General features: G+C 39.2%; 1 protein-coding gene across 1 annotated transcript in view; it reads right to left on the bottom strand.

Moving 5' to 3' along the window:
* The window catches only part of rtn4r (reticulon 4 receptor), a 65,345-nt gene extending 45,615 nt beyond the window's left edge, over positions 1-19,730 (bottom strand). Inside the window, exon 1 of the mRNA XM_077522961.1 lies at positions 19,269-19,730. Within this exon, the coding sequence (XP_077379087.1) occupies positions 19,269-19,290 (22 nt within the window). The 5' untranslated portion in view covers positions 19,291-19,730. The remainder of the gene's footprint in view (positions 1-19,268) is intronic.
* Between the last annotated feature and the right edge of the window lie 437 nt (positions 19,731-20,167).

The following is a 20,167-nucleotide window of genomic DNA, read 5'->3' as shown; positions in this document are numbered from 1 at the left end:
AAAGGAAGAGAAAGGAACTGAAGAAATGATGATCCGGTGGAAAATATATCGGCGAGGAGCGCCGATGAAAGTTCTCTATAGACAAGGATAAGTGGGAAGAGAAAGAAGCACTTTGAGAGAGGAGGGGGGAAAAAAAAACACTTGTCATGGGGCAAGTGAGCTTGAGGAGACAAAGAGGAGCTGCGACATTTCTGTAATAGAGGCGGAAATTACAGAACAACTCTCGATATGATAACAATGACTGTACAAGGGGGTGGTGATACATCACAAGTGATATTTAAATAGTGTTCAAATCAGGGGTGTCCAAACTTTTTCATTTGAGGGCCACATACAGAAAATCAGAAGGGCCACATAATGTTATGTTGAACAAATAATTTATTTGTGCTTTTGCATATTTAGAAAAAATGCTACAGTATATAAACTTATTTATAGTATATAAATGTATTTGTAATATGGCAGTAGGGTTATTATAGTTTTGGAATTTTTTATTTTAGTTAGTTTTTATTAGTTTTCAGGGTGGGTCTGTTAGTTTTTATTAGCTTAGTTCTTTAAAAATGCTTAGTTTTAGTTTAGTTTGTTAGTTTCAGTATTAGTATTAGTTTGTTTTTTTTGTTTTTTTGTTTTTTAATGTGTATTACTTGTGCGCAATATTTAAAAAACACCATGAGCGCGACGTCATCTCAAGGTGCTTTTCTATTGGCTGCTAAATCTACTAAAAATCACATTTAAAATCATCCCCAAAGGCTCATGCATTAAATTAATAACCAAAGACTAAAACAAAAGTCATTTTTGCTATAATTATAGTTAGTTTTGTAAACATAAAATGTAGTTTCAGTTAGTTTTCCTTTTTTTAAAAAGCATTTTCGTTTTTATTCTATTTCGGTAACAATATTGTTTTTTGAATTTTAGGTTTAGTTGTTTTTTTTTAATTAGTTTTAGTTAACTAAAATAACCTTTAATGGCACCTGTTTTTGATACCCTCCCTTCTTACTTTGACCATCTCCAAACATTTTATTTGAACTGAGTCAAATGCCATTTATTCTTACAGAAATAAAATAAAAACGAAAATGCTTTTTTAAAAACGAAAACTAAGTGAAACTACATTTTATGTTTACAAAACTAAACTAAAACTAACTATAATTATCGCAAACATGTCCTTCGTTTTAGTCTTTGGTAATTCATTTAATGCATGAGCCTTTGGGGCTGATTTTAAATGTGATTTTTAGTAGATTTATTTTGATATAAACCGGAATAATGACGTTTGAAAGTATGTCACACAGAAGTGACGTCATCTAGCAGCAGCCAATAGAAAAGCACCTAAATTATTTGTACAATTTTTAGGACTAAACTCAATTTCTCTTCATAATATTATGTGGCCCTTGCATCCTTCTGATTTTCTCAAATGAAAAAGTTTGGACACCCCTTGAACTTGGGAATGACATGGATTGGTCTTTGAATATTCCCAGAGAACCGTGCTGGTGGGATTTTGTGCAATGTTTGAGATTATTGACTGAAATTCATTAAAAATCAAATAAGCTTGGGATGCTGCTGTTTTCCATGCTATTTTTTGACTAACACACGCCGTCAACTGTTAAAAATAAACGACAGATCGTGGGATCACTGAGCAAGGTTAAGCATGTGTGAACCGAATAATGGCTTCTGTGACCTTCAGGTCAGGGAGGGGAACCCCAGTGGAGTTGCTCCGAGACGCTGCGGAGACCAGAGGCATTAAACCCATGTTGACAATGATTGCTCAGTGATTCCACCACCACTGTCATGCCAGTAAAAGATGTCATCAGCTCATCCGCAATAACGTGCGCCGTCGTCTCGCTCTGCTGAGTAATGCTTCGGCGTTCACTGGTGACTTGCAGTGCTCTCTAATGCAGATGCTTCCTAATGCACTACACTTTTGAAATAAAAGGTTTCTATTACGGGCTCGTGTGCAGATGGACTCCATTGACGGGAAACGGCGGACCGCAAGTGACCTCCTAGAATTTCCCAACGCGTACGTCGTCTTGACCGACGTAGCCGCCGGCTTTTAATGGAAGACTACCTCCGCTGCGGAATGCGGTTATCGGCAGGAGGGGCTCATAACGCAGGCAAGTTTTCCAGACAGTTTAATGCTTTAATGGCAGCTGGTCGCTCTCATTGATTAGCCTTTATGGAGGGCCCACAGACAGGAAGTCCTTTCGAGGCCCAGTCATACAGTGAAAGATCTGATTGACTTCGAATTCTGATTCAAAAGGGGGTGACCTGATTTGCTGGATTGAACATATAGCTCTAAATCAATGATTCGGTTTTAGACTAAACACTATGTTAGGGGTGTGAATTGCCTAGTACCTGACGATTCGATTCGTATCACGATTCACAGGTCACGATTCGATTCGATACCGATTAATCCCAATACGAATTTATAAGTCGATTGTTGCGATTTTTTTTCATTCAAATTTAGAAAATACTAATCAGTAAGCTTGTAGAGTGTAAGATTTATATGAAAATGTATTATTTAGTTATCTTATAGAGGTTGTAATCTGTTTCATGTTTGAACAGCATTAAAATAAAATATTAAGGCTTAATGTTCCGTTCATATAACATTCTTCCATGCTCAAGGTGTGAATCCTAACCCGAAGTCAGACGTTTTGTTGAATATTTTTCCATTAAAAATGGAAGTTTAAAAATCGATTCTCACACACACACACACACACACACACACACACAAAAAGGCAATGATGATAAGACGTTGAATCGGTAAGACTACCGAATGAACAATTCTGAGCTCTTAAAAAAAAATTTAAAAAAAAAAAAATTTAAAAAAAAAAAAATCAATTTTTTTTTATTGAATCGATTCGAGAATCGCGCGATGTAGTATCGCGATATATCGCCGAATCGATTTTTTTTTTTTACACCCCTACACTATGTAAAGCAAATCTAGTGGACTAACAGATCAAGAGAGAATCTTTTGCCAGTTAGGGTTGAGATTATTTTTTTTTTATTTACATTGCCCTTGGTAGAGGTCTGAAGAGTGCAATTCCAGCTTCTTTGTTCTAAGTCAAACGCCAATATTTCGTTAAACCCCTGACATCAACTAACAAGGACCTTTTGGCATTTACTCTAGTTGCACCGGGATTTCAATCAACTCTAGCGGAAATACATCCCAGCACTCTTTGGAGTTTGTTGTTTCAGACAGGCGGATCCAATAACAACTATATAGTCTAAAACAGGCATGGATTAGAAAATGCAGGGATGTGACTAAAATGCAAAGGGCAAGAAAACAAAATGCATGTAACAGTTAACTGTCTTTTTTTCACTGTGAAGATGATTTGATGACAACAAACATCTTGAGTTTTAAATCAGAAGTGATCTGTAACACCTGCGGATTCACAGTATGGATTGCCAGAAAAAAAAAACCCCAAAACAAAACATTGTATTCCATCCACTGACTATTTTGCAGATTTTAAATTATTAGAATATAGGAATTCAACCTTGTGGAGATTTTTAACTAAAAAGGAGCGCAACGAGGCGCTCTTCTCTATTTATTTTTCGGCATGTGGATGTTAGTCTGGGTAAGGAGGCACTTTTTATTCGACAAGAGACTGAGGACAGAAAAAAAAAAAAAGCTTATGAAAGTCGCTTTTAAAACTAGGGAATGCATGTGAAGGCCAAGAAGCTCAGTGAAAAATTGTGGATTGATTTGAAATTATATTTAATGAGTAATGGATGATATAGGATGGCACGGAATGATTTGAACATGCTGAAGTTGAAATGGTTTGAATCGGTCAAAAAATATAGAAATCAGAAGGGGATGACGGCGGTTGAAATGTTTTCTTTTTATATTGAAATTTTGTGGTAGAGATAATCTGAACTGTTTAATGATGGAACAGTCTGAATCAGTCAAAAAAAAATGCAGATATTAGAAGAGAAAAATTAAATACATTTTGGCTTCTATATTTAAAAATTTGAAAGCATTTTTTGGTAGGGATAAGCTGAATTGTTTCAAGTTGGGACAGTTTGAATCAGTTTTAAAAAAAAATGTAGAAATTAGAGAAGTAAAACTTTTATTTTTGAAATTTGCAGTGGGGATGATCTGAGCAATAATCAATAAAATCCTTCATTAGGGCTTTTATTTTGATTTGATTTGATTTTTTAATGCTGTTGGGATAGCCTGAACAGTTTGAAGTTGGAACGGTTTGAATTGTTTAAAAAAAAAAAAAAAAAAAGGAAAAAAAGTACAAATTAACTCTTTGACTGCCAGGCGTTATAAAAACAAAACAAAAAAATCCACAGTGCCAGCCGCTTTTGAGCATTTTAACTCATCTTTCAAGGCAAAAAGAATATTGTTTGCCTTTACTACATATACAATGTGGCTACGAAATGAAAGATCACATTCCATTAATTGGAATTTTACTAATCATCATGAAACGTCTTTGGCAGTCAAAGAGTTTAAGTATAAAGGAGAAAAAAAAAGTAATTTTATTAATTTTTTTGTGGGTATTTAAATAGTGAAAAACTTGAATTTTTAAGTGGGAATCTTTTGTCATGATGAAAATCCTTGCCAAGGTGAATTGAGTGAGCTGAAAATTTAGAATTTGTAATGGGAACACAAATCTGTTTTGTTGAATGTGCCACTGAGAACTGATAAGGAGAAATTTGCAGAAATTTAATCAGAGGAATTTTAGGGGAAATTTTATGCATCAAAAATTGATATCGAACATGCCTAGAATTAAGCACAGTTTTGGACTTCACTTCCGAGGGCAACTTATTCCATTTGTCTGCGGCGTAACAGCTAAATGCTGTTTCACCATGTTTGCTTTGAAACCTGTGCTCCACTAATTGACTCGTCTGCAGACATCAGCGCCCTGCTGGGTTTGTATTCAATTAGCATTTGATGAGCAGTGTCTTCAAATCAGAAGGGAGGATGCGGCAATCTCCAGGCACTTTCTCCAAAGTTAACTACGGGTGTTGTGAAGATTCTCCTCAAGTCTGCCAACTAAACCACGTGAGTCAGCAAGCAGCAGGGGGTTCGAGCCGCGCGTGTGTGTGCATGTCACGCTCCTTTACAGCTGAAGTTTGTACGAGCTGAGCTGAGATGAAAGTGGACGATGCGCCTTACTTCCTCCAGTCTCATATTTCTCAGCCTAATGTACGGCCTATTCACGAGACGCCCTTTAAAGGCACGGTGGGACGCTCGTCACGGTCAGGCCCGAAACTTAATATGCTAATGTCTTCCCAGGGAGCGATGGGTCGAGCGAAAACATAACCTGTCTTTTACTCGCGGGCTAACCGCTGAAGGATTTATGGGAAACCACCGGAAATTTTCAGCAGACAAATGAGTTGAAGAATGCAATAAATCGAAACACGGCACCGGTTGTTTGACTCATTAAAAAATCATGTCACTAAACCTCAGCACCTCTGATGGCGGGGGGGGGCTGATCTCTCAAAGCTCTAATGTCTGTCAACAACTCAATTTCTGGCACTGGTCCCGGGACGCCACAGTGAGACCATCAAGAACTGGTTTTCTCACGCAGGCATCGCAAAGGAACCTTCATCATAATTTGTTTACAGCTCAGAGATGGAGTGCATGTCGGCTTCGCTCATCTCCCTCACTAGAATAATTGCTGTAACGATTTGGGAGCTTTTACCAGGCAACACGTGCAGGCATGAGAAAATGTGACAATTTTCGGGGGGGGGGGCAACACTGACACGTTGCTTTTCCTTCCTTCCGTCGTCCTCATCAGCTCAATTATTTCTTCAAGTGTGCTGATACTGAACATTGAAGGCAGCCCTTGGGAATTCTGATTCCGCACTTGGACTGCCAAAATGGACGCAGTGGGAAGAATCTCATGATGCAATCATCAACACTCTGACGTGAATTTTTTTTAAAAAAAATGTTCTTCAAATCCAGCGAAAGATTTTTATGGGAAGAAAGAGGTCTCAACTGCAGGGTGGATCTCGCCTGCAATGAATGTGACAATAATTCATGGCATTGATCTACAGGGGGCGCCGACCCTCCCAAGGATGTAGACGGGTTCTGGAAAATAAACGGGCTACGGAGGTATGCCTGGGAGATGTCGTAGCGTTCATCTTTCCATTTTCTAACGACTCCTGTGTGGTGCACAGCTGAGCAATGAGGAGAAGTGGGGGAAAAAAAACAAAACAATAAAAATACTATAATGATTATGCTTTCAAATTCCGTGCACCGCTTGACTTTACAGTTTGAGCTGAACATGAAATCATATAAGATATTGTCCTGCATGGTATGCATAAAAATGAATGATAAATAACACACACAGACCACCACACAAACAACAAAAGAAATCCACTCAGACAGTGACACTAAGTTTAGTAGACATTCAAGGAAGTAAATGTGATTTGATCGTCGTATTAAAAATGTAGACAAAATTGTTGGATATGTGCCAGACAGTCAAATGATGGCAACAATTCAAACGTACAATAGTCAACTCGACGGATAACAACCAATTAGGGAGAGAAACAAAGAGCTAAATATGCCATGTCTATTTCTGGCTCAAAAACAAAACATATTTTGGACAGATGAAGACAAATACTGAAAAATTGGGCAGAGGCTTTTCAGTCTATTACAGATACAGGTTATAAAATACAATTCAAGGCTTTCTTTGTGTAGCAGTTTTGATAATCAATGATTGTCTAATTTTGAGGCACAATTTTTGTGCAGGTTAATCCCAGACCTGAAGAACAGAAAAATATAATGAATTGCTTTTTACATGAACAACAGTTTTTTTTTATGTCTTCAATTCACATTGCGTATGGTGACCAAACAGTCCGGTTTGAGCTTTGTGTCCCGAGTCCCGGTGGATTTCACCAGCTCCATTGTTTTGTTCCACTATTACGCATGTCCCTTCCTGGCATCCCCGTTTTTCCAGTCAGCAAGCCAATTGTTTGACCGAAGTGTGTCAGTCACACAGCTGTCATAGCAATTCATACTATAAGTTAAAAAGGAATTTAACTGCGAAAAATTCTCTCTTCCTATTTGCGTTTACGTTCACGTTTGCGTCATACCGGAACTAGAACTACTTCCTGCTTCCGTGTCTAATCATCATCATGGAAAATGTAGTCACACCAAACACAAGCTAAGTGTTTGTATGACGCATTTGTTTTCACTTAGAGACATGAAGAAAACTAATTTGTGTGTTTTGATTTTCAGTTTTATAAACAAAAATATGCGCCAATAAAGTGATTGAATTCAATGATTGTTAGTTGTGTAGAGAAAAAAAAAAAAAAAAGCAAGAACTCTCACTCGCGCCAGATACTTACCACTTAATTCCGATAACATGTCAATGTTAGGTTAGCTTAGCAATTAGCATGGCTTCTCCGTCTTTCCTCATAATCCCTCCTGAGAACGATACTTGTGAGAAGTGTATCTTATTCACCGTCATGAAGTCAGTGATTACTGACATCAGAGCGACTCCGCAACGTGTTCACCCGCGCTAGTAGCCAGCCGAAGCTCGTTGTTAGCTAGCTAGCTGGTGTGGTGCAAGTCACACCCACGCGTAGGTGATGTAAGCAGCACATTAACATCCAATATGTGTACATCCAGCCTAACAAAACTTCTTGCGATTGAAAAATCAAAAACTTAAGTCTATGATTGTCAGTTTTGCTCTTCAAAATGCCAATTTTGACTCACGAACTTGCAATTAAACAGCCAGACTTGAAACATCCTTGTTGGTTGCTTGATAAACTCTCTTCCAAAATCTTCTACCTTAATCCATGATACCAAGGGACTAAAATTCATTTCCAGCTCTCTTCAGCCCACCACCAGATCCACAGTAAACCCTCCTTCATCCTCCTCCTACCCAATCTTTCCTCGAGTGTAGCAGATTACAGATAATATTAAATGGACGTCATGCTAGGCAAGGTGCGGTCACATTTAATTTGCCGTGGTCTGGTATCTAACTCAAGGGAATCAGCATTTACACCTGCTAGTGTTGACAAGAAGATGAGTGACAGGGCTATGCGCCACGGAGGAAACGTCAGATTTCGAGAGAGAGCGATCTCCGAGGCGAGCGCAGGAAGTGGGAAGCGACAACTGTGAAAAGTCATGAGGAATGTACTTGACAGACAATCCGCCGCTACATAAGAAGAGCGGCGTTCATGCGTCAGATTTGCATTTTAATAGAAACGATCCACTGAGATTCTCGAGAGCGAAACTTGATTCGCGTCAAAGCTCCTGAACGTGACGGTCTCCGCCGCGCCGTTGCGCCACGCAGGCCAGTCCCGCCAACAATAAAGACGGATTGCGCGTTTTCAACAACCTGGTATCGATTTTGTGTATGAAAGAAAGTTACATGCGCCGGCAGAAATTTGCTGAACTCGTGTTTAAAGATCAACAGATTAATTTCTCCTGAGCCAGGAAGTGACAAGCTATTTCTTGTGAATGACTCACTGCTTGTTTTTAAACTATTCATCTCTCCAGGGATACAAGTGACCAATTACACTCACATCACTGTAAGGAAGCTGGCTTCCACTTTTGATTATTTATTTGGAGGGATTTGACTTTGCGACAATGTCAGTTGCAGCCATTGCAGAGTGAACCGGGGGGGAAAAAACGGTGTGGAAGATATAAGTCGTCTCAGCAACGACTGATGATCTCCTGCTCTGAGACAAGTCAGTTTCTCATTCCACATCAGACCCGCGTGATGAACTATCACAGACTGGCCTGAAAGAAGAGAAAATGGACAACCAGGAAATGTCGTCTTGCCGTAGATGGAACTTAATCCCAAGCGTGCTCAACGACACCCTTGGCAACTTTTAACGGTTCCATCAAACCCAAACTTCAAAAAGTTTCAGGATTCTTTGCCCATTAAAGCATTTTAAGATTTAGAGATAGCTTTTAAAAAATGTGCATTCAACTTGCATAAACTGTAGTCACTGAATTTTAGAAATATAATTGCCAGTAGCTTTGGTGACGTTGCTTCACAAGATATTGCTGGAAAATCATTTTTACTTGTCAGATATTAGCACAAGGTCGCTCAGTTTTCAAATCAACCAAATGTGTTATTACTGGATAAATGTAAAAACTTGGAGACACAAAGATCTGTTCTCTATTCAAACTGTTGTTTGCTTACTTCCTTTCAAAGTGCTTCCCAACCCTTCCACACGATCAAATTACCTTTTAAAATCTCACTAAATTATGCAGCCTCTGGAATCAAGTATGCAATGTTTGCCCTTCACATTAAAAGCAGACCATTACTGTATGCAAGGCAAAGAAATGTCCATCTAAAACGTTACCTTGAAAGAAGGCAAGAATACGGATGGCATCTAATTTTTTTTTTTTATTTAGCTACTCTTATGGGGGGAGGGGGGTTGTGTATCCACTAACCATACAAAAATTTTGAAAATGGACAAAATATACATCATTTCTCAATGCATGTATATTGTTTATTCCATTATTATCTCCACCCCCACCCCCCCACCCTCTTTTTTTTTGGTAATTATATATTCATGATTCTCAGCATATGTTGATTGTGTGTTTGTAAAAAATAAAGTAAATAAATAAATAAACAAATAAAACTTCAAGAAAATTAGAGATTAGCAAAAATCTGTATATAATTAACTTAGACTAAAATGCATTAGGGGAAAAAATTTATCTTTTTTTTTTTTTTTTTTTTAACTCTCCAATATTCTAAAAAAAAAAAAAAAAAAAAACAACAAAACAAAAAACTGCTAAACCTCCAATGCAAATTTTCCCCCAAAATAAAGGGAAAAAAAAACAACAAAAACAGAAGAAAAAAAAAACAACATCTGTGAACAGCGCCGAATTGTGAGTATTCAGGGGTCTACTTTAGTAAAGCAATTTACCCCCCCCATGTTTTTTTTTTTTTTTTTTTTTTTTTTGAGTGGGCCAACACACACACACACACACCCACACACACACACAAAACTGCCATTGTCCTTCCTCTAGTGTGTGGGACAGTGAAACCCTTTTCTCAAAAATGCAGAAGACTGACCATGACTGGAAAAGTTTTATTGGGCATTGGAATGCTACAGAATTCTGCCTAGCAACAAGTGGCCACGCAAATTATGTGACTGACATGATCAGAAAAAAAAAAAAAAATCAAAACAATTCCATTCATCGACGTTGCTTTGCTTGCTTTCTCCCCATCAGCCCATTTGTTTATCTATCAACGTGGCACTGCTGCTTGCTAAAATCTGCTCGGGCCCACTTTGACAAGGGCTCCCATTCACGGGTCTAATTTAAGAGCCGCTTCTGCTTCAGTCTGATTAACAATTTACCAGGCCATCAGTCAGGCTCCTCCATGGCGGCGTAATCAGTGTCATCAGCGTGCAGGCAAGCACGCCTGCGCATTTGCAGCTGGACTCCCAACACGCACGCAACTTTCATGGAACGCGCTGACAGACCCGCAAGTGGAAGCGACGCGACAGAATGACATGACAAATCGGTGATTTGTTTACGCACCTTAACAACCGACGCCATGTAACATTACGGCAACGCGAAACGATGCCTTTTCTCACGGCATCCGGGCCGCTGTGGTGCCGCGTGCCGGCTCAGACAGTAATGCATACATCATCTCTGTGCGCCGTTGCACATTTTATGCTTTGAAAGGCTGCGCTCAGGCACACTGAGAGGCTTGACCCGCTCTGTCATGCGTAAGCACCTTTAAAAAGCATTATGATACAGTGTCACAGTAGATTTTTGTAAATAGACGCTAAGAAATCCTCCATGAGACGGCATCCGCCCCACCACGGTGAAGATGCATCGTATTAAATCACGGAGGGCGCCATCCTCCAGTCAAGAGCCGGAAGAAAGACAGCGTTTTGTTGCTACAAACGTTTCATCAACTCAAGGAAGGATTAGCTCTGCGTTCTCTGAAACAAAACAAATATAGATTTACTCATACAGACGCTTGTCTGGCGAAGGAAATAAGGAACTTGTGATTGCGAGTAGGGCCTGGTCAAATGCTGGTTTTTGACAGAAAACATTCCAAGCATGTACTGCACAATCCCTACTCATCCCGACCATACTCCGCACATTTGAAGCGTTTCCATTGGCAAAAAACTGTTCTAGTAACCTGGTCAATAGTCAACCAGTGTTCCAAGGGTGCCAGTAGAAATTGTACAACTGGTTTGTCATTATGTCATTCGTAACTTAAGAGTATGGGCTACACACGACAAAATAAACACACATTCTATGCCTTATAACCAGACTATAGTATTATAATCGATTTTAAAAATGTGACAAAGATGATGATAATTTGAATGAATTGATTTGTCATATTTGTGAGTCAAATACCATGACATCAACCACACATATTCACGGAGCTTCAAATCTGTCTGCCGCGTTATATTACCTGCGCCAATACTTAGACATGGTTCCAGCAGGTGTAAAGTTCAGACGAGTTTCAGCCACTAAATTGTCAGGCTCTCCAACCGCAGAGCAATCCGCCAATTTCCGAAACGGGTAAAATACGGAAGCGTCGAGCTGCCAATGTGGAGTAAACATTTTTGGCTGGCGAGTATGTTCGAACATACTCGCAAATATGTTTGAGCATACTTGCAACTATGTTCGAACGTATTGAAATATGTTTGAACATACTCGCAAATAAGTTTGATTTGATTTTATTGAAAAACAAAAAATTAAAAAAAGAAAAGAAAAGGAGAACCCCATACAATTATCAATCAATCACAATTTACATGTGCAAAAGGGAGTAGGAAGAAGTTAAAAACTTATCTAGTTCTACCCCTTATACTTAAGTTTCGAATAAACACTGTTTTTTTTGTCTACTTAATTTCTAATGAATTGGTAATGTGGCCCAGATGGCTAAAAAATAGGGTTTTGTTTTCACTCGCGCATGCGCAAATAATACCCCGTGGCATTATGGGAAGGAAAGCTAACTTGGTAGCATGTAGCCTGCAAGTACTTTCGAACATATTTGCGAGTATGTTCGAACGTATTTGCGAGTATGTTCGAACATATTTGCGAGTATGTTCGAACATATGTGCGAGTATGTTCGAACATATTTGCGAGTATGTTCGAACATATTTGCGAGTATGTTTGAACATATTTGCGAGTATGTTCGAACATATTTGCGAGTATGTTTGAAAACATTTGCGAGTAAGTTCGAACATATTTGCGAGTATGTTCGAACATATTTGCGAGTATGTTTGAAAACATTTGCGAGTATGTTCGAACATACTTGCGAGTATGTTCGAACATATTTGCGAGTATGTTCGAACATATGTGCGAGTATGTTCGAACATATTTGCGAGTATGTTCGAACATATTTGCGAGTATGTTTGAAAACATTTGCGAGTATGTTCGAACATACTTGCGAGTATGTTTGAACATATTTGCGAGTATGTTCGAACATATTTGCGAGTATGTTCGAAAACATTTGCGAGTATGTTTGAACATACTCGCCAGCCAAAAATGTCTACTCCACATTGGCAGCTCTACACTTCCGTAGGCTTGCACAAAAATCAACATGAGTCATTTTTTACGTAGTAGAACCCTTAGCGTCAATTACTGAAAATGAAACTCCACGTAGAGATGTTCCAGAGGAGATTTAAACCGCGATTTCCTGACTGAGAGGCAGAAGTGAAAACCAAAATGGATCATTCTCCCGTCACGTGTGTGAACTTCTCACAGCAATTCAGTTGTTTTTTCAGGTTTCGAGTTTCGGCAAGAATTGAGACCTTATAAATTATAGGACACAAACACACATGATGCCTCACTGGCTCTGAAAGAGAAGTGAAAGAGCTAAACTACTTATATATACTGACAGAGATAACCTAAGACACAATAAATAACATTATTTAAAAGGTCTCAGTTATTGCCCCTAAGCTTGAAGCCCGGAAGAACAGAATTGTTGTGAGGAAAATAAAATGTCCCATAACGCACTACCGTAAAAAAAAAAAAAAAAAAAAAAAAAAAAAAAATGACTGTGATGCAGATGTGCTTACAGAGAACAAACAGCTGTCTTCTTTGCAAGGAAATATTGTTTGAGCTAACTTGAATATCTATGTCTGCACTTTTAAAACTAAATAAAAAAAATAAAAAAAACAAGCAAAAGAAAATTTAATTAGCCAAGTTGAAAGCAGCTGCAAGCCCAAGACTGCAATCTCATTGCAATCATTTATAGCCTTCTGTAGTGTAGCCATTTATTTCTTTCATGAAAACAACTTCAGCAGGTTGTCCAATGCAACAATTACATTTGCATATTAGTATTGCTGTGCAATATTTCTGCCCGGTTCATTGTGAGAAATTACTGAAATTCACGTTATGCATCCATCTATTTTCTTATACTGCATGTTCTCTTGAGGGTCATAGATGAGCTGTAGCCTACGACTGCATATGATTGGCAGAGGTTATAACAACAGAGATTTTTAAATATCGCTTGTTATTTTCATTCAGTCAAAACGAGTAACAGTATTCATCAGTTTTAGTAAAACCAATAACGTGGCGGTAGAATGAAGATATATGAAGACATTTACACGATTCTACATTCACAAGTGGCCCACTGAGGACGACCGTAATGCTGATGTGGCTCGGAATAAAAATGACTTTGACGCCCTCGCTCGCCGCGTACACGCGTGTAGCGCACCAACACGACATAAAGGGTGCAGCCAATTAACAGAATTCCCCCGATGGACTCGGCTCATCAGGATGCAGTGAACATCTGAGATCCACCTCCACCTGCCGCGGTCCATCGCGGTTGACTGAGACGTTAATAGCACCGAGCCCCTGTTGCACAAAACACCGACATCTTCATCCTCCATTTTTGTTTCATGACGAGGACAATACCTTTCAGACACGTGGAATCACGTTCGGCAATGTTTCATTCACTCTAAAACATTGGGCAACAGGTGTAAAAAGGACTTCGAAACTTCACAGTGGATATGCAAACAAGACAAAAACCCACTGAAATGACCCAAAAGCACAGAAATGAAAAGTTGAAAGAAGTTTTGTCACCGGTGATGTGGCATGACTCCTTCTTGTGATTGCCTCCAAGTAAGACCTGATTCAATGGCTGCAAAATTAAATGTTGCGATCATTTTTGTTTTCTGGCACTTCATAAAGAATTTACATTAGGGTGCAGCAAGATTAATTAGCCATCCAGCCAATTTAATCGGCCAATATTAGCTCCTTGATTATAGGCTTCTTTTTTTTTCACTCTTTATTGATATTAACACATAATGCATTTTTAAGACAATTACGTTCAATTACCCCCAAAAAATAATTGCCAGAAAAAAAAAAAAAAAGGCTCACCCCGCCCATATATATTTTTGAATGAATTGGCCGATTAATCGGTTGTCGGAATTTTACTCTGTCAAATTTTGGAATCTTCATCGGTCTCGAAAAATCTGTATCGGTCTAGCCCTAATTTACATGAGTGTAAAAGTTCTCCCCGCCTCCGCTCATGTTTCCTGCACTCTGCAAGAACCATTTTATTCCCTGATTTGCATATACTCCTCCCACAACAAACAAACTGATCTGTGCAGCAATTTAGCATGTTTGGTAGAAAGCCGTAAAACAAGCCCAAACATATTTTGAGGGCAAATGGAACCAAGGTACCTTGGCATCATCAATTATACATTTGGTATTTTGACTTAAGCCCGGCCTGACTCCGTACCACCCCTGCCTAAAATATATTTCTGCCACTGATATTGACATGTGGTTCAGTTTGCTGTCTATAGTCCAAATGGATTAATGGACTAGTCCCTCTAAATTGCAGGACAGTCTAAAATGGAGGAAAATAATAATTAAAAAACATTGCAAAAGACGCCAGCCCACCGGGCATCTGCCCGGTTTGCCAGATGGCCAGTCCAGCCCTGGTACCAAGTCATTCAACAAAAGATTTTTATTATTTTTTTTTTTTTATTCCCATATAATGGTCTTGATTCTTTCTGAAGGGGTTGCAAAAGTCACCACAACTGACTAAAGTGCAACCAATTTTTGTCCATGTCAAAAAGTGTTAACGCACACAAGTAGTGACAGACTCAAATAAAACTGTAACCTAACCGGACGGACAGAATCTAATCCCCTCGTGCCCTGATGGAATCGAAATCAGCTATTGGCCCTGACCCCAATGCATTTTTTAAAGCATAACTAGTTGTCATCAAAGTTGAGTAAATCAGACTTGGGCAAGCGGGACATGGACTGAATACAAATTTAGGTCAAAAGCTTGAAATTAAAGCCAGAAATCTCCGCACTTGGCAGTGTGATCAATAAGTCAGCGGCATTGATTAACTACACTCCCAGCAACAGACATACAGAATTACAGTCATTTGGCTCCAATATATGAATACTATACATCTCCTCAAATGTGAATTGACAGCAAAATTAGAAACAAAAGCAACTATTATTTATTAATAACATCGATATGAATGGCAACTAGAACATGTTTTTCATTCTTCCACTTTGCAGGAGCGTTTTTGTGGCATGTATGAAAGACACAAGTGCAAATCCCTTAACCTTCAATCCTTCCATCCTCCTGCCTGGCTTCAGACCTGCATTTGAATCAACAAACACAAACAAACCTCCTTTTCTGCTCTTTATATGCGCGCCCACCCAAACACAAAGATGGATCAATTTCACATTTCCGCTCAGGGTTGCGGAAGATGTCGCCTTTCATTGTCAGTTTAAGGCGGCATGTTTGATCCCACCTAATGCCGCTATGCAAATCAGCCATTGTTATTCTTTCTGCGCGTGTCCTCGTTTTCTTTGAGGCGTGATAAGTCCCCGACAATTATCTCTGCACCTCAGATGCTGCATCCTGTGGCCTATTTCCTAAAAATAGGCCAGTGTTTTTTTGTGTGTGTTTTTTTTGGCACTGCCACAACAACAAAAAAACAGTTAACTCATTAAAGAAAAACAATAAGCCTGACTTTCTCGCGGCTTTATAACGGCTGAAACTGAAAGCGTGCTGTTCCACCGTAATGGTTTTAGACATTCGTTTGGGCTTTGTTAGTTTTTTGTTTGCCAGCCAATAAAAGCGGCCACGAGCAAGAGCTTTGCCACTAAGACGTTGATCATATTCGGATTGGGGGCGGAGGGGGGAACGTGAATTTAAGTATATATATATATATATATACAGGGTGACCCAAAAAGATGCGTACCCAAATTTTATTCGATAAAAAAATCCATTTTTTAACGAATGTCTTTTCTGTTGCAGAACGTGAAAGGTGAACCTATGGATGATCATTTGCAGCTATAGTTGCCCTGAAAATGTCTTGGACAAATCAGCAGAAGATATTCTCCCTGGAGACCTATTTATATATATATATATATATATATATATATATATATATATATATATATATATATATATATATATATATATATATATATATATATATATATATATATATATATATTAGTTAGGGCTGCACGATATTGGAATATCATGCGATATGCGATATAGTTGCTGAATATAGAGATATCGATATTATTGCAATATTTAACGTACCTCAGGAAATTAAATTTTTATGAAAGAATGACATTTTTTCATGCAGAAAACTAAGTAAACTCAATATATTCTTAGTTAATTAATTGTAATTATATCTCAATAATATTCAACTATTGGAATGCGGTGCACATTTTATTTAGTGGCTGACCGGTCAAATTCAGATAAAAGCATAAAATTCCATTTGAAAATTATTGCATGTCTTTGCGATATGCATTTTGAATTTCACAATATCAATATTTTTTCGATATATTATGCAGTCCTAATATATATATATATATATATATATATATATATATATATATATATATATATATATATATATATATATATATATATATATATATATATGTATATATGTATATATATATAAAAGAAAAGTTAAAAGATCATAGTTTTATTTTAATAATCCATAATTATTTCGATAATTGATTTGTTTAATTTTTAAATTTCACGTTCAAAATTAGATCACTCTTAACAAAAGAAAAAGAATGCCCTGTTGCTGTCTCCAATGTCTAGCATGAAACGCTAATGCCATCTAGTGGCAGAAATATGACCTTGACACAAATGTCACACTTCTTTTTACAGCATAATACATAACTTTATGAATTACTATTAAATTACTGTATCAATGAACTAAAGGATACAAGCATATTTGTATTTGGTTAACATTTTTCCACTTTGTTAATTAAGATTAGATTAGATTGTTAATTAGAGAGAGATTTATACCCTCACATGTGGGCAAGGAGAGCCAACATCACAGGACAAACAGTCAGATGCAGAAATACAAAATGAAACACTCTCCAGGTATTGTTTGTTGTGGACCACAAATCACGCCCAGATGCTCAGACTTAACTGAACTAACCAACTAACAAAACTCCAGCTCATGACTTTTTTGTAAAACCACAGATCCCCCCCATCACATTATTTATCGTTACTTCATTCGCAAGGTGCCATGGTGTCCCAGTGACCCCACCACTCCTTCCCTGTTCTACTGTACGTCCCACCTGCAAAGCGATGAGAAAGGGGCTCTGTGGGAGACGGTGCCAGCGAAGGGGTCTGCACATGCATATGTATGACATGGTGGGTGACTTATCAAAGAGAATACACAAGTAGGTGTGCCGCTTTGATTTATCTCGATGGGAAATGCAAAGATGGACCTGCCATAATCTGCGGCTTTCTTCCCGTAATCCTCGGTTTTAGCCAAGTAATGAGCAGCGTGAGGAAGAGTGCGAGCATGTTGCGTAAGCCCTGTCAGTGTGTGTGTGTGTGTGTGTGTGTGCGTGACTCAGGGTGGGGCAATGTGGATTGATATAGAGGGGTAAAGATATAAGTTTCATCTGTTCTGGGACCACACTTGTGACTCAAAACAATCAAATCATCTTTCCCCATTGATTTGAATGGAAATTGCATTAATCTGTTTTTAAAATAGGAAAAATAGCATTCTATATTGTACTTTATAAATACATACAGTAACGGGGGGGAAAAAATAATATAAATGTCCAGAATTAAACATTTTTTGCCCATTACCATGTATTAAACTTAGCTTGCTGGACTGGCGGGTTCCGTAGTTATTATTATTTACAATTGCATTGCCTTGCGTTATGTGATATTTTTTAATGATAAACATTAGAGCGGGTCATATTGTACCATGGACATTTTTGTTAAGAAACAAACACAACAGGAGAGTCAAAAGTGGAAGTCAACCCTACAACTTTCTCATCTTCAGAAAACAGGTGAGCCATGATTGGCCACTACCTGAGCCCTGAGCGAGCACATGTGATGTAATTTTCAGTTGACCGTAAGTGACAAAATGGCTGCCCCCTGAGATAGCAAAAACTGGATGGATTTTGCTGCTTAACTCATATTCCATAAACGAATGCTGTGTTTAGACTCGTGGGGCTCCATAGAACATATTGTAAAGAAAACTTTGGCGGGTTGCGTTCCCATTTAGATGTTTTTTAACACCACTGATCTTGGTTAGCCTTTCTATGTTATTTTGGATTGTGTGTTAGCATTAAGCTAACAGCTTTTTCTTAAGGCAAACTTTTGTAGTTTGGTTAAAGAGACAACAAGTAATTGTATCGTTTTGTATTATTTATTTTGTTTTGTATCGTTTTGTATTCATTTTGACAGCAAATGTCAACTGGGCGCGAAAATAAACATCTTCAAACCTCATTTTGCCCAACTGCTGCTTGTTGCAGAGTAACCAAACTTGGACTTGTGTCTCGAAAAACTCTTGATGGAACAAAAAAAAAGTACTGATGTACTGATGCAGAATTTTTTATGTCACATTCTAGATGCGAACAGCCAAAACACAACCACGCATGGCAGGTGCATGCATCCTCCTCCCGGCATGTGACCCGTCTGGCTGCCAAGAAATGAGAGCGTTGGCCATTTCCGGTCAGCCTGGACTGGGGAAGAGCAATCGTGTGCTCATTAGAAAAGCTCCCAAGAACCAATTTCCTGTCACTCTGGGACGACGGCACAAAAATCGCCAATTATCAAGCGGATTGGGGGGGGGGGGGGGGGGGGGGGGGTTGAGACTCGAGCGGTGCGCGGTGCTACTGAGCCGCCAAGTGGACTGTCTGCAAACTTCATCACGGGGGGCGAGGGGGGGCAGCGACTTGGTGCGCGCCCTGGTTAAGTTGTGCTATCACGCACACACATGCACGACTAATCGGAAAAATCATTTGCATCATACAATCATTTCGAAATGCGCATTTCTAATCAAACGATCAGTGCGCAGTAAACAATCACGTCTGATTTATGTGCAAACTTTACACACAGCACAGCCTCCATACTCACCATCAGCGATAATGGTCTTCATGGTTTGAGACGGGCTGCTCCTATGGTGGCTGCGTAAATCCAGACAGAAATCCACCCAGCGGGGAGGGAGGTAATTGGCAATCCGGAGGTGAGAATCTTGCCGGGGGGGGCTCGGCCAGTCCGCAAGCCCCGCAAACTTTAGCCGCGGCTCTTCCCGAGTGGGCAGCCCGGTCCGTGCCTGCACCCGAGCTCAGTCATGGGGGCGACTTGAAGGAAAAGAGTCAAAGATAAACATCCAGTTTGGGAGCGACGCGAAAACACGCACGCGCACAAAATGGAAGGGAGAAAAAAGTAGAATCAGCGGTAAAGGCGCAAAAACAAGATGGAATCCATGTTTTTAAAAAGCATATATCCTCTTGTCCAATCGTGTAGTTCCCAAGTAGAAAGAGAGGAAAAGTGTGTGGATGCCCATGGATGGTGCGCGCTAGTGTGCGCGGTGGTGCTGAGGGAGGGTGAGGAGGGGGAGGGGGTGAGGAAGGGCGGGGCTGCGTGGAGGATGTGGGAGGAGGAAAAGAGAGAGAGAGAGGGGAAGATGGAGAGAATTCCGAGATAAATGTTTCATGTGTCCGTATCACGCGACTAAAATGTCCATCCTATCATCTCAAACAATTTTCATTGCAAGAGAAGAAGAAGAAGAAAAAAAGTTGCCTTCTTAACTGCGTTTTCTGCCTGGTTTCACTCCTGCCCCAAAGTTATTTTTAGACCCATAATCCTTAACGGAAGAACAGACATTATTGTTCACGTAGAGAGCATTTTAAGAGAGAATGTGACACTTAATTGCTTATTCACACAGACATGTCTCGCTGCGCAGTGCTGCGTGCTCTCTGATGAATGTTTTATGTGCAGAGGGTGGGTGGTGGGTGGGTTTGGCTGGATGG

The sequence above is a fragment of the Festucalex cinctus genome, chromosome 5 (assembly GCF_051991245.1).
Source record: "Festucalex cinctus isolate MCC-2025b chromosome 5, RoL_Fcin_1.0, whole genome shotgun sequence".
NCBI lineage: Eukaryota > Metazoa > Chordata > Actinopteri > Syngnathiformes > Syngnathidae > Festucalex > Festucalex cinctus.
The sequence above is the reverse complement of the archived record's forward strand: the minus strand, read 5'-3'. Positions and strand labels throughout refer to the sequence as shown.